Below are 12,874 nucleotides of genomic sequence, written 5' to 3'. Positions count from 1 at the left end.
TTTTTTGATGAAATAAAAATGTCTTCAGCGTGGGGTCTGGCATGGATTCACATGCCACGAATATTCCTAGTCAGGCTGGCAATCCTTCTTAAAAAGAAAAGAAGTTTCGCTTTAGCCTGAAAACTGCATTTCTCCTTCATAACCAATCGCTGTTCTTTAGGTCATATTGCTCCCATTCAATGACACTCTCCCTAAGCGCCAGCCCTGGTGGCCATCTTCAGATTTATACTGCATGTTTGTGTTGGGAGTCCTCTCGTCTTGCTCTTCGAGTGTTTGCTTTTTTCTCACGTTTTTTCAAATGCATACATTTTTTCTCTCCATGTTTTCATCGTTGACTGTTAGACTGCCGTTGTCGGCAAAGATCTACCTTCATCGCCAGATCTTCTTTTGTAGTTTCAGAAGGCCCAGGCTTGGGCCTACTTTGTACCTCGATGTCTGAGGAGAAGAATAGTATATTCAAACTCTGCGCAAAATGTGGACTAAAGAAAGGCAATGTTGAGGTGAGCACCTCGCGTGCCATATTGCCTGCATCCAGACCACGATGAGGATGGATGCAAGGTTTGCTTCAGATTCCCGGCGAAGACGAAGCAGACTCCTATCCAAGGTTGGTGCTGTGGCTCAAAGAGAAGGCCGCTGACTCAACCTCCGGGCGCAGTCCTGCCTCGTGCAGGACCGACCGGTCCCATGAGCGTGCTCACTCTGATAAAAAGGTCGAGGTCCATTCCCAGGGGATCCAAAAGCAGGTTAAACACTGCACTTATGATCCCACTACGGTTGCGGCAGGACCTACTTCGCATAGGCTCCGTTCCCAGTCTCCGTTTCTGTCCATGGTAAGCCTACCAGTTGAAGGGGGGGTGGGGGGGTACCTTCTGCAAGGAAGTCTGACCCCTTCAAAGCGCAGATCTTCGCCCAGCGATAAGGCTACAAATGAGAGGTCTTCAGGTGGGCGGTCAAAGGCCCCGTCGACCTCAACCAAGACCGTGGCCTTGTCGATGGCTACTTGGTCTTCTAGGATACCACAACGTCTCCGTCGACTACCTCGCCTGTTCCTGCTTCGTCGACTACCATTTCTTTTTCGAGGGTAGATCGTACAACTTCTGCAGTGTCTACAGTCAAGACAACGGCTACCCCACTAATGACTCTGCCATCACGGACTCGGGCTGCTGCAGCAGCTCAATCAACGATCATGGCGGGCGAGCCAGTCAGGTTTCAGGTGCCCATCGTCACCTCATTCCAAAAGGATTCAGGCAAGATCCAGGAGCTGCTACCTCCCATTGATTTCCTCCCCTGGCCGGTGAGGATGTCCCAGACAATGCAGGTGGGGACCCCAAAGAAGTCCTTGCACTTCTTTACAAGCCATTACCATTTACCGAACGGCTACTGTTAAGATCATAAAAAAGGTCTGTGTCTCATGTCTCGGGAGGGTTCTCCTCAGGGAGAGCCTGATCTGCCGGTTGATCCATCAAACCGATTCAGCCCAGAGCCATTGCCAGCGGCTCCTTTCGTACCTCAACCAGTGCCCAGGGACATGACACTGGGCAATCTGACTACCCTCCACACCTTGGTGTCGGAGATATAGAAGATGTTGCCGGCAGCACCTGTTCCCGACCTAGTCCACAGCCCTCCTAGACCACCTGCTTGAAGTCCTAGCCTGACCGGGCCGAAGCAGCAATTTAGCCCTGCAGGACCGAAGCGCCAGCTGGCGCCACCACAACCCGCACTGCTCCCACCCCCCCACACCCCCCCCGCCCTTGCTCCCATTTGAGGACTTTAACTCCAGTGGTGAAGGAGCCACCACACACTGACACAGGTACCGACACAGACACTACAGCAACACATAGAGATGAGTATGGTGACTATGCCCCAGCGGCTAGGGAGCCATTTGGTGTTGATGAACCCACCAGGGTATCGCCTCTGGCCGAGGTTGGATATTTTCATGCCATAATCTTGAGGGCATCCGCTCTCTTCAATCTGGTGCCGGAGGAGAAAAGGAAGGGTTCCTTTTGTTTCGGTCCCTTTGCTTGATGGCATCTGGGTGGAGGGTTTGGCCCTGATGAAGACACCCAGTACCGCTCCTCCCCAAAAGAGACCGGCTGGAGAAAGAAGTACAGGGTCCAGGACTTGGCCCCCAGGTGCATGAGCTAGCCGCCTTCTCTAGACTCCGTGTTGTCTGCTGCCGCCGGGGAAAAGCTTGTCGAACTCGTCGTCCAATGGTGCATCCGGACCAGGAGGGGAAGAAGCTTGATCAGTGGGGAAGTGCATCATTTAAACTATGGCTTCCACCGTCTAGGCCGCCAATGCCCTGGCCATCTTGTCCAGCTATGACTGGGAGCTCTGGTATAAGCTCGGACCACTCTTGGACTTCCTGATGGACGACAAGAAGGCTGATGCCCTGGCCCTGTCCAGGAGGGCAAGGTGGCCTTGGAGCATACCATCGCAATGGCGTTGGATATTGTGGACTCCGGCTTCTGCCTGATTGGCAATGGGGTGGCCCTCCAGTGCCAAGGTTGGCTGGATGCTACAGACTTCAAGGAGGATGTACAGTCCAAGGTGGTGGACATGCCTTTCGATGGGGACAATTTGTTTGGAAAGCCTGTGGACGAGATTCTCCAATCGATTAAGACCGACTGAGACATCGCTTTATCTTGGGACAATGAGGCAGAGGAGGTCATCCTTTTCTTTCCTCAAGAGGGAAGTTGGGGCTGCCCTCCAAGGGGTACTCCCTATTGCCAGCCCTCCCGCTCTACCACTCAGGAAGCCTAGAGTCTGCTCACAAGGCTTTGAAAGTGGAGGACAGTCATCGTCCACAGGCCAGGACCCAGATGACCAAGAAGGCCTGAGCCGGCCGTGTATCTGGTCTCCCACTTTCGCATCTCAGTGGGCAGCCGGCTAGCAAACTTTGCAGTCACGTGGAAGACCATCACCACAGACAAATGGGTGCTGGACCTTCTTCATCATGGGCGCACCCTGGAATTCCAAAACGGGTGTCCTCGCATTCCTCCTGTGGCGCGTCAAATATGCATGGCCCAACGGCTGCAGGAGGTTCAGGCCATGTTAAGAGGGCGATGCAGCATGTTGCTCAGTGCCTCTGGGACTCCGCAGTGTACTCCAAATACTTTCTGGTATGGAAGAAGTCAGGAGGGTAGCGGCCAAAAGTAGACTTACAAGCGCCTCGACAAGTATCTGAAGTCCCAAATGTTCAAGGTTTTCTAGTGCCTATACACAAGAGTTTCCAGGTGCCACAAGACAAATCGGGTGAGGGGAACATAGGACGATCAACGGTTATATTGTCCTTGTGGCAATCCTACCATGCAAGAACAAAGTGGTAAGTGCGGGGTGGTGGTAGAAGTGCCAGAGTGAGGTCCCGAAGGGGGGGGGGGTGCAACTACTGGGGGGGGGGGGGGCAAGAAGGCAAGTGCAAGGGGGAAAGGAAGGTAAGTGCCGAGGACAGGGTGGACTAGGGTCAGGGCTAGTCTGTGGTAGGTAGCACGAGGGTAGTGCTGGCAAGGGATGCAGAGGGGACTGGTTGGGGGATGGTCTGGCCCCTGTATAACTGAAGGGGCCAGGCCCCAGTTGCAGTGGCAATGTTGGCACGGGAGAGGGAAAGGGAAGGAAGAGTAGAAAAGGAAAGTGTTATGTTTCCGGAACTTAAGAAGATAGGTCTCGAGTGTGATGGGGGCAGGGAGGCCATTGCAGAGGGCGGAACCAGCCGGGGCAAGGAATCTACCTTCTGCTCTGTTTGGAAAAATGCTTCACTCAGGGTTGGAGCCGGTGGACTGAAGGACTCTGGCATGGAGGTATTTAGGGAGGGAAAGCTTGATGTAGCGGTCCCAGGCCCCAGACAGCCTTGTGGAAGATCCAAAGGGTCTTGAATTTGATCCTTGCAGTCGCCGGGAGCCAGCGGAGAGATTTTAGGGCTGCAGAGATGCAGTCCCTGGGTTTGAGGCCAAGGAGAAGTCGTGCAGTCCTATTCTGGATTAGTTGAAGGGGGCCAAGGGAGGAAAGGGGCAGATTGAGGAAGAGGCTGTTGCAGTAGTCCAGCCTCGAGGGAAGCAGGCTTCTGGAGACGTTGAGCTTCTGAAAGGAAGAATGTCTGTGAGCTGGAAGTTGGACTTCTCGGAAAGGTCTGTGATGTGTGGATAGAGCAAAGTCAAAGGTGACACCAAAGGTTTTTTGCCTCACAAATGGGTGGAGACCGGGGACCCATGGAGGCTGGCCAGAGAATTGGAGGGAGGTCGGGGGGGGGGGTGGGAGGGGAGAGGAGGAGTGGAGTTAAGGAGCAGGCACGTTGCAGCACATGCTCGACCAGTTGGAGGAGGGATGGATTTCCTAGCGACCTTGGACATGGAGGACGCCTTTTCCCGTTCATCCAAAACATCGGATGTTTCTGTGGTTTGTGTTCCAGGGACGGCACTATTAGTTCAAGGCCTTGTCCTTCAGCCTAAAGTCAGCCCCGAGGGTGTTCACGAAGTGCTCGACTCCGGTGGCGGCACATCTGTGTTTCAAGGGCATCCACATATACCCTTATCTGGACGATTGGCTCATCCGCTCCCGCTCTCATGTGCTGGCAATCCAGCACACTGCAGAGACCATTTGCCTTCTCATGAAACTCAGATTCTCCATCAACTATCCGAAGTCCTGCGTGGCGCCATCGCAGAATGCTGTGCCTGTCTCAACATGCTCGCATGCCTAGGCACCCCCTTGGAGGAGAGCGACGGCCATCCTGGGGAAGGTAGAGCACCTGTCGTGTGCTCAATCAGCGACCGTGCTAGCCATTAAGTTGAGTTGAGTTGTTAAGTTGCAAGAGTTCCTGAATGTGCGGTGGCTGCAAAGTCAAAGGCACTTGGACGGACAAGATCGCCCTCAACCAGGAGTTCCAAGAAGCTCTATGATGGTGGGGTGCGTGCCCACATCTGACGCGAGGAGCTCCTTTTCAGATCCTACCATACCAGGCCCCGTTCACCACAAGTGCATCTCTGCTGGAGTGGTGAGGGCACACATCGGATAGTCGCACGGCAGAGGTCTCTGGCTCCCGGAGAAAAGACATTCACATCAATGTCCTGTAAGTCTGGTGTCTTCTGGGCCCTCAAGTCATTCCTGCCTCAACTGCGGGGGAAGGTGGTGAGGATCTTCACGGACAACACCACCTTGGTCTACCCTTGGAAGCGGGGCGGGATGCGCTCCACATCGCTCTCCCTGGAGGCTGTCCCTGTGGCACTGTGCCATTCTTTAGGACATGTTCCTTGTCCCATTTCACCTGCCATGCACCAAGACAACCATTGCAGACTAGCTCAACAGGGAGCTGCAGTGCTGCCACGAGTGGGAGCTTTGTCAGGATCAAGTGTCCTTTCTCTTCAGCAAATGGGATCAACCCCGAAACGACCTCTTCGTGACGGCGGCCAACTCCCAAGTGCCAGAGGTTCGCCAGCGGGTTCCCTCAGCCTAGGGGTCTGGGTGACTTTCTTGTTCCTGTGGGAGGGGATCTTCCTGTATGATCCCGTTCCTGGTACATGTGATGAACACCCTCGAACAGTGTAATTGCAGGATGATGCTCATCGCTGTGGTGACCATAGCAGATCTGGTACCTGGACCTGCCCTCTCTCAGTGGCTCCGTCCATCCGGCTTCCTCCACTTCCCGTTTTTCTCTCTAGAGAAACCAGAACAATACTCCACCACACAACCCAGCATTGCTGAGCCTCACGGCCTGGCTACGGCAGCCCTAGAGTTTCAGCATTATTCCCTGTCGCTGAAATGCAAGAAGATCCTGGCTAAGGCCAGAGGTTCCTCTAAGTTGTCATGCTACAGCCACAAGTGGAAACATTTCTCAGTGTGGTGCAGGTATCGGAAGATTACACTGCTGCGAGTCACGGCTCTGCAGCTCCTTCTGTATCTGCTTTCCCTGGCCAAGGCTGTCCTGGCTCGCACATCGATCAAGGTGTATCTGGCTGCCATATCCTGTTACGCCGGGGCAGCCATCCTTGTGGTTGCACAGGCTCGTCAAGGAGTTAATAAAACCTTTCCACCAGTGAAGGCTACTGCTCAAGCTTGAGAGCTCAACATGCTTTTGACTAAGCGCATGGTGGCCCCCCCCATTTGAGCCAGTGCATCAGGTACCTTTGAAGTTTCTCTCGTGGAAGACTGCTTTCTTAGTGGCCATCACCTTGGCTAGGCATGTCTGGGAGATCCAGGCACTCTTGCAAGCAGCTGTATTACTTAGTGCTGCAGACCCCACCCCACCTTAATGCTGAAGCTTCCTTCAGTATTACATCTGAACGAGCCTGTGGTCCTGCCAGTCTTCTTCCGGATCCTTCTAAAACGGCAGAACGGACGTAAAATTCGTTGGACGTTGCTCGTGCTTTGAAGTTTTATGTGGCATGCACAAAGAACTTTCGCAAGAAATCTCAACTCTTTGAGAAATTTGGACCTGTAAATCACGCGGAAGGCCCTGTCTAAGTCCTCCATACACAGGTGGCTCTCTGGCTCCATCATGCGCTGTCACCGTGAGACTGACAACTTCCAGGCTGCCTGAGAGCCCTGTCCACTGGAGCCATCGCAGCAACGACAGCGTTTCTCTCTGGTGTTCCCCTGCCCGACATCTACAGGGCTACCCCGTGGCAGTCTACCCACACCGTCACGAGATTCTACTACGACAGGGATTCCTGGGAGGACTCCTTTGTCGTCCAAGCAGTGCTACGCAACAGGTTTGTTTGAGGTGAGTGTTCCAGGGCTGAGTGTATTGCTTCTGTTGAGCCTTGCCACCTCCCGTGGTTGTGTATATGTATTGCTATGTAATCGTATTCATGAGCATTTGAATCCATCGTCTTGGAGGATAGCTCAGTGGCAACGTGCTCGCCTTGGAAGCAAGATGACACGGAGCAACACAGGTTCAATCCCCAGGTCTGCGCTTGGAAACCTCTGGGTATTAAGCACGTTATAAATAACCTATCATATCATGCCAGACCCCAGGCTGGAAAAGGAACAAGTTACTTACCTGTAACTCCTATTCTCCAGCCTGGATCTGGCATAGATTCACATGCAAACCCTCCCTCCTTCCCCTCTGTGGCTCTTCTTGGTTCATACTGACAATTTACATACTCTATCAAATCTGAAGATGGCCAACAGGGGTGGAGCTTAGGGAGACAACTGTCATTGGATGGGGGCAGTATGACCCAAAGGGCAGTGATTGGTTATAGAGGAGAAATGCGCAAATGCTTTTCTTTTTGAGGATTACCAGCCTGACCGGCAGTATTCATGAGCATGTGAATCCATGCCAGACCCATGCTGAAGAACAGGAGTTACAGATAAGTAACGTGTTCCATATGAAAAAATATGTGATGTAGGAACTGAAAGTGGTCATTGTTTGTTGCAATTAAATTTTCTTAGTCAGAACTTCTTGCATACATCGGTAATGAGGAAAAGATCATTGACCGCACCTTGTGTGTTACATGTGAACTTAAGTTACTGGTCTGGTGATGCTCCACCCCCTTTCAAACTTTTCCTCTGAGCTGCACAGTGACTAAATCGGGATTGACCGTTCTTTTGCCTGTAGCTAAAGTTTTAGATCTGAAAGAATGCAGTGTTCACAAGCTTATATATTTGTTCTTCTTTGATTGTAAATGTCACAATTTCTTTCCCACTACTAATGTGTAATATTTATTCTTTCAGATTTCCTTGGTGCGAATGCCGTATGCCTGCAAACTCCTCTTTCAAGAATTGATGTCCATGAGTATTGCCCCTCGCATGATGTCTTCTTCATAGTTCGGCAATGCATTTTTCATAGTTGCGCAATATTCATCACCTGCCAGTTCAACTGCTTTTCGGGGACTCTGGTTCTGAACAAAGGATTGCAGTAGTACTTTGTAAATTATATAGGAGACTGATTTTAAGCTTCCTGTCTGTGAATGTTTTAATGCACATATACATTTGTTTCTGTAAATAGTAAATGGTGTTCTTGAAATATCTGTGCTCTTAAGTTGTTCCTACTTTGGTGTGACTTCATTTATGGAAGCTGAAGTGATGATTAGTGTCCTGAAGTGATTGGTGAATTACGTTGAGATTGAGCTAGAGGTGAATCCGACAGATTGTGAAACTGTAGGGCCCGATGTATTCACAGCTCCACTCCTTGATCTGTAATGGAGGAATTAGAAAACAATAATTCAGTAATGATTCACTATTGCTGGCTTCATATGTTAAATCTTATCCTAGAACATATATTTGTGGGCTAGTTGCACATCTGCACCTTTTATAAATTTCCTTAATACTTTTAAAACATATTTTTAAATAAAACCTAAAACCACAATCTTTTTCCCCACATAGCTACAAAATGTAGTTGGTTTTAATTCTTCAGCCCATTTAGGAAATATTGGTCCTCTTGCTAAATGTCTTTTTTAAAATTATTATTAACATTGGAACACTTCAGTTTGCCTGATGTTTGGAAACATCAGTAAAATGCCTGATTGCAAAATTGCAATGGCGCCTGTGTTGGGTCATATCACCAACCAACCAACTACCTAGCAATATCCGAGTTTTACAGAACTCTTAATGCTGGATTCTCCCCATTTCAAAAATGTGTTACCCAATTTGTCAACCCCAGAATGATGAAGAGCCTAGTGTCCTTACTGGGATTCAAAGTGAAGTCTTACCCCATGTATGAGGCCAGTGCTTAACACAACCTATTCAACAGGCTCAACCTACTAGAATTACAGCTGAGAGAACACATTCGATTTCAAGCTAAAAAGCACAAAGGCACAGCCAAACTGCACCTGAGCCTCAGATTGAACATGAACTTTAGATTTTCTATAAAAGGTCCCATGACTTTGGCTAGTGTTATTTCGACAAATTGATGGGAGCTGGAATGCCTGATGGACAACGAGGTACAATGACACACATGGCCTAATATGGGAGGAGCTCACAACAGAAAAGTGGGTTATAAGCACAGTAAGGCATGGACTATAAAAAGCATGTAATTCAAAAACTCTATGCAGTTCCATCTTATAGTTGAGGTCTAAACCTCGAATTCCTTCCTCCCATGGATTTCATCTGATATTATAGCCACAGCGCAGCTGTTCTTTGGGAAAATATTTTGCCAGCAGGGGACACAGCGTGGCTCCTCGTCTGCTTCGGCCGATGCGTCTATACAACCAGCACTGGCCATGAGGTCCGGGCCAGTATATATAGAGCTGCTACACCATGTGACCTTGGTTCCTTTTTTCTGTGCACTCTGTTCACTTATGAAACTCTCTTCGATCTTTTTTGTTTTGTATTTTTTTGTTGTTTTAGTCCATTTTTTACATATTAAATCTTTCATATACAAATTGCATAAAACAATGCATGGGTTACACACATTTCTTGATTTACATATCAAAATAGACGGTAATCATAGCATATATCTTTGTTACAGTGTAAAACTCGTATACAATTTTGATAACTTCAATCCATCAAATTCTTTCGTGCCCTGCTATCAAAGGTTCACAAACTATCTGTGGTCAGCCATTGGTATAGTCCACGAATTTCCTTAGCCTTGTTTTACGTACTTCTGTTCATTTGCATGATATTAGAATGATGTAATGATTGCATCTCGCAGTCATCACATAGATTGCACTTTGCTAGAGCTGACAGCCCCTCTTGAGCAGACTGAACCTCACCTGTTTTTACAAGGTTTAATCTTATTCTTAGAAATTCCCTCATAAATTTGGAATCAGGAAATCGAGACGGATAATTTGGTAGATAATGTTTCTATTTATCAAACTGAGGATTTGTATATTTTATAGCATTTCATTTGTGTTCAAGTCTTAATCCAGTCTGTTCGGGATACGGCTAGCTTTACGCCCTCTGGATCCTCTACCAAATTAATTGTAATCCGATCACATCCATCTAAAATGTGCATTACATGTTTTTTCAGTTGAACTAGAAAGCTATTTTGACCATTGTTCAGTTCACACAGAACATTACTTTATAGGGAGTCTTAAGTGGAGATTTCTATGCATCTAAATAAGGTTAACGCTTTCCATTCAAGACTCATTTTTAAGGATGCAAGTCCCAGCTCATATCTGAGGCAAGATGTAGGATAACTTGCTGCCATATTTTTCCTTCGATTTGGTCCCAATTTATAATTTGTAAATTTGGAATCGCATTGAAGCCACATAGCAATGGTTGAACTACTTAAGCTTTATAGTATAACAGTGGGCTTATTGAGAGTATTGCTGTTTTCTGTAAATATTGTCTTCATCTGTGCTATTAAGAGAATGAGCTTATTTTCTATATCCTCCTCTCGAGCATCCTTTGACTGAGCTGATTTCATTTTAATTCCAAAGTATATGGGATCTTTCACTTGTGATGTAGCTTGATTGTTTACCAACCATTTGTAGTTGCTTTTACGAGTTCCTTGATTTTCTATTAAAATGTGTGATTTAGAAGGATTAATCAATCATTTTTTCCTGCATACATTTCAAACTAATTTAACAGTTGCTGCAGTGCTTTAGGCGTGTAATGTAGCAGGACAATATTGCCTGCATATGCAATCCACTGGAGTGATTGCGTACCAATTTTCAGACTTCCTAGGGAATGTTGGGCCAATGCATCATTGAGATCTGCCAGATAGAGGTTAAAGTAGCAGGCTCTCTTCTGCAGCTATCACAGATAAGTCACCTTGAGCATTTAATCTTGTATTTAAAGTAGTGTCTTGGTATCGACTCATAATTGTCGAGACTCTTAGGAATTCCCCACTTACCAAGTTTAGCAGGCAGTTGATTTTTAATGGTATTAAAATGTCTGGACAGATCTAGACATGCACCATATAACGGACTTCCTTGTATTTTATGATTGGATGGCGATCACTGACCTAATTACTCTATTAAGGGAGGTGGAAAGTCCTTTACGAAACCGTTTGGAATGTACTTTATATCTTTGCTCTGCCAATCCATTCCTGTAGATTTCTCAATACTACAAAGGCAAATGTTTTTCAATCCACTTCTAGGAGGGCGATCAGGCGATAGTTTGCTGGATCTTCCTGATCACCCTTCTTATGTACAGGGATGATAACAGGACTCTGGAAGTGTCTTCGTTTTTAAGGATTCCTTGAAAACTGCTGTTAAAATGGTTGGCCATAATTCCATATTTTTTTCAAGAATCAAGTTTGTAATCCCATTAGGGCCTGGAGCTCTTGAGGCAGAGGACTTATTTATTAGCTCTGTTACAAAGTCTTTATCAAAAGATAAATTCCACTCTTCTTTGGGCTTTGTAAATGTAAAGTTTCTAATGTACCGCTTAAAAATAACTCTAAATACACCTATCATCAGTGTTGACATTACATTGTATTTGAGATTGGTTCAAATTGTTTGATTTTCCAAAAACTGCCTGTTTTTTTAAACTAAAGTACTTAATGTTAAAGGTATTTGTACCATGCACCGTCACCACTGGAAGTGGTCGCCAGGCGATCTGGCGGATCTGAAACTGGAGTGGTGTGGGGGGGTAGTGGGAGTAGGAGAGTGAGCTGTAATTTCCTGTTGGCAGCTTCAGTTCGTTTTTCAAAGTGCACTGAGCTTGAGTGCGGTTATTGGATCGGTGAGAGTTGCCATGTGCTGCTGTTCCGGGTTATGGGTTTGTTGTGGTGAGAGAAGTGGTTGTATGGGGAAAGGTGAGGTTTTCTAGTATGTGTTAGTTGGATTTTTTTTCCCGCTCTCCTTACTTCTTAGTCTTTGCGTTTCTTTGTTGCACATCTATGGTTATCCTGTGAGTTTGGTAGTGTAGTTTGTCTGTCTAGTTGGTAGGTATGATTTGGTGGCAGTTTTCCTCTGTGCTACTGTAGTGGTTTGTGTACCTGGTTGAAGCAGAAGTGTTCCCCACCCTGGTGTTGGCGGTGTATAGTTTACAGGATTCGGCTCCCTTCCTGCCCATTTCCATGTTGGTGGTTCTTACCTGCCTATGTTCCCTGTGTGGACTAGCGGTATGTGGGTCCTGCCCCTGCCCTCCTGGTCACTCCTTGCCCATTCCCAAGTGAGATCCTAACCTACCGAAGTTTCCTCTTTGTCTTAGCAGTATGCGGAAATGGTATTCTCCCCAGCCCTCTGGTTAGGGAAGATAATCCCTTTCTGGGATTCTTCTTTCCCACTGCATATATGCTTCCTGGTAGTTTCCTCATGGTTTCTCCATCTCTTTGAAGACGCACATTTCTATGACCTTGACCAATTTCTGCAGTTGATTCTGAGCGCTTTCTCCTATTTTTCTGGGACATTTTAGTGCATTTTAAATTGAGAATGTTCTTCTTTTGCCATGAGATTTCATCAATGAAATGAACGCGTTTTTGAAAGGCACTTAAATTAATTGAGCATGGTTGATCTATTTCCCACAAAAAGGTTGTGAATGTATTGGGGTTGCAGATCTTCTCTACAAATTTCTTTGGGTTTTCCCAAAAATCTTTTTCCTGCTTATTTAGAATTTTACCATTATGTATGAATTTCTTAATTCTGTTTTTTTATTACTTATCACTAAATCGGTCTTATACATACTACTATTCAATTGATTAGTTTCAGTGTGGCAGAAGGTTTTTTTATGGTCACTAGAACCTCCACTTAGGATTTTAAAGTGTATACAATGCTCAAATAAGTCAACAGCCAAAATAAAATCAAGAATAGAATGGCTTATTCCACGAGACCACATTGTGCGTGCTGGCACGTCACCTTTGACATTGTCAATAGCCATTTTCAGGTCCCAATATTTTAGGAACTTATTCCGTTGTTTTCCCGTTTGTTGTGGGTTCTTTGAAAGCAATAAACTCACCAGTTCCGTTTAGAGATATGTATTGAGCATTCAAGTCACCTAAGATCAAAATGCCTTCTCCTACATATTGGTCTCTTACCTTACAAGGTAGATGGCG

General features: G+C 46.9%; 2 protein-coding genes across 3 annotated transcripts in view; one reads left to right on the top strand and one right to left on the bottom strand.

The window, feature by feature from the left end:
* The window catches only part of POLR2B (RNA polymerase II subunit B), a 616,839-nt gene extending 608,880 nt beyond the window's left edge, over nt 1–7,959 (top strand). For both annotated transcript variants that reach the window (XM_069626112.1, XM_069626111.1), the window contains one exon: nt 7,666–7,959. In XM_069626112.1, coding sequence (XP_069482213.1) covers nt 7,666–7,758 — 93 coding nt within the window. In that variant the 3' untranslated portion in view covers nt 7,759–7,959. The remainder of the gene's footprint in view (nt 1–7,665) is intronic.
* IGFBP7 (insulin like growth factor binding protein 7) overlaps nt 7,881–12,874 on the bottom strand; it is a 205,971-nt gene continuing 200,977 nt past the window's right edge. The window contains exon 5 of the mRNA XM_069626113.1: nt 7,881–8,127. Within this exon, the coding sequence (XP_069482214.1) occupies nt 8,108–8,127 (20 nt within the window). The 3' untranslated portion in view covers nt 7,881–8,107. The remainder of the gene's footprint in view (nt 8,128–12,874) is intronic.

The sequence above is a fragment of the Ambystoma mexicanum genome, chromosome 6p (genome assembly GCF_040938575.1).
Source record: "Ambystoma mexicanum isolate Mex_15411 chromosome 6p, UKY_AmexF1_1, whole genome shotgun sequence".
Classification (NCBI taxonomy): domain Eukaryota; kingdom Metazoa; phylum Chordata; class Amphibia; order Caudata; family Ambystomatidae; genus Ambystoma; species Ambystoma mexicanum.
This window is presented reverse-complemented; position numbering and strand designations above follow the sequence as displayed.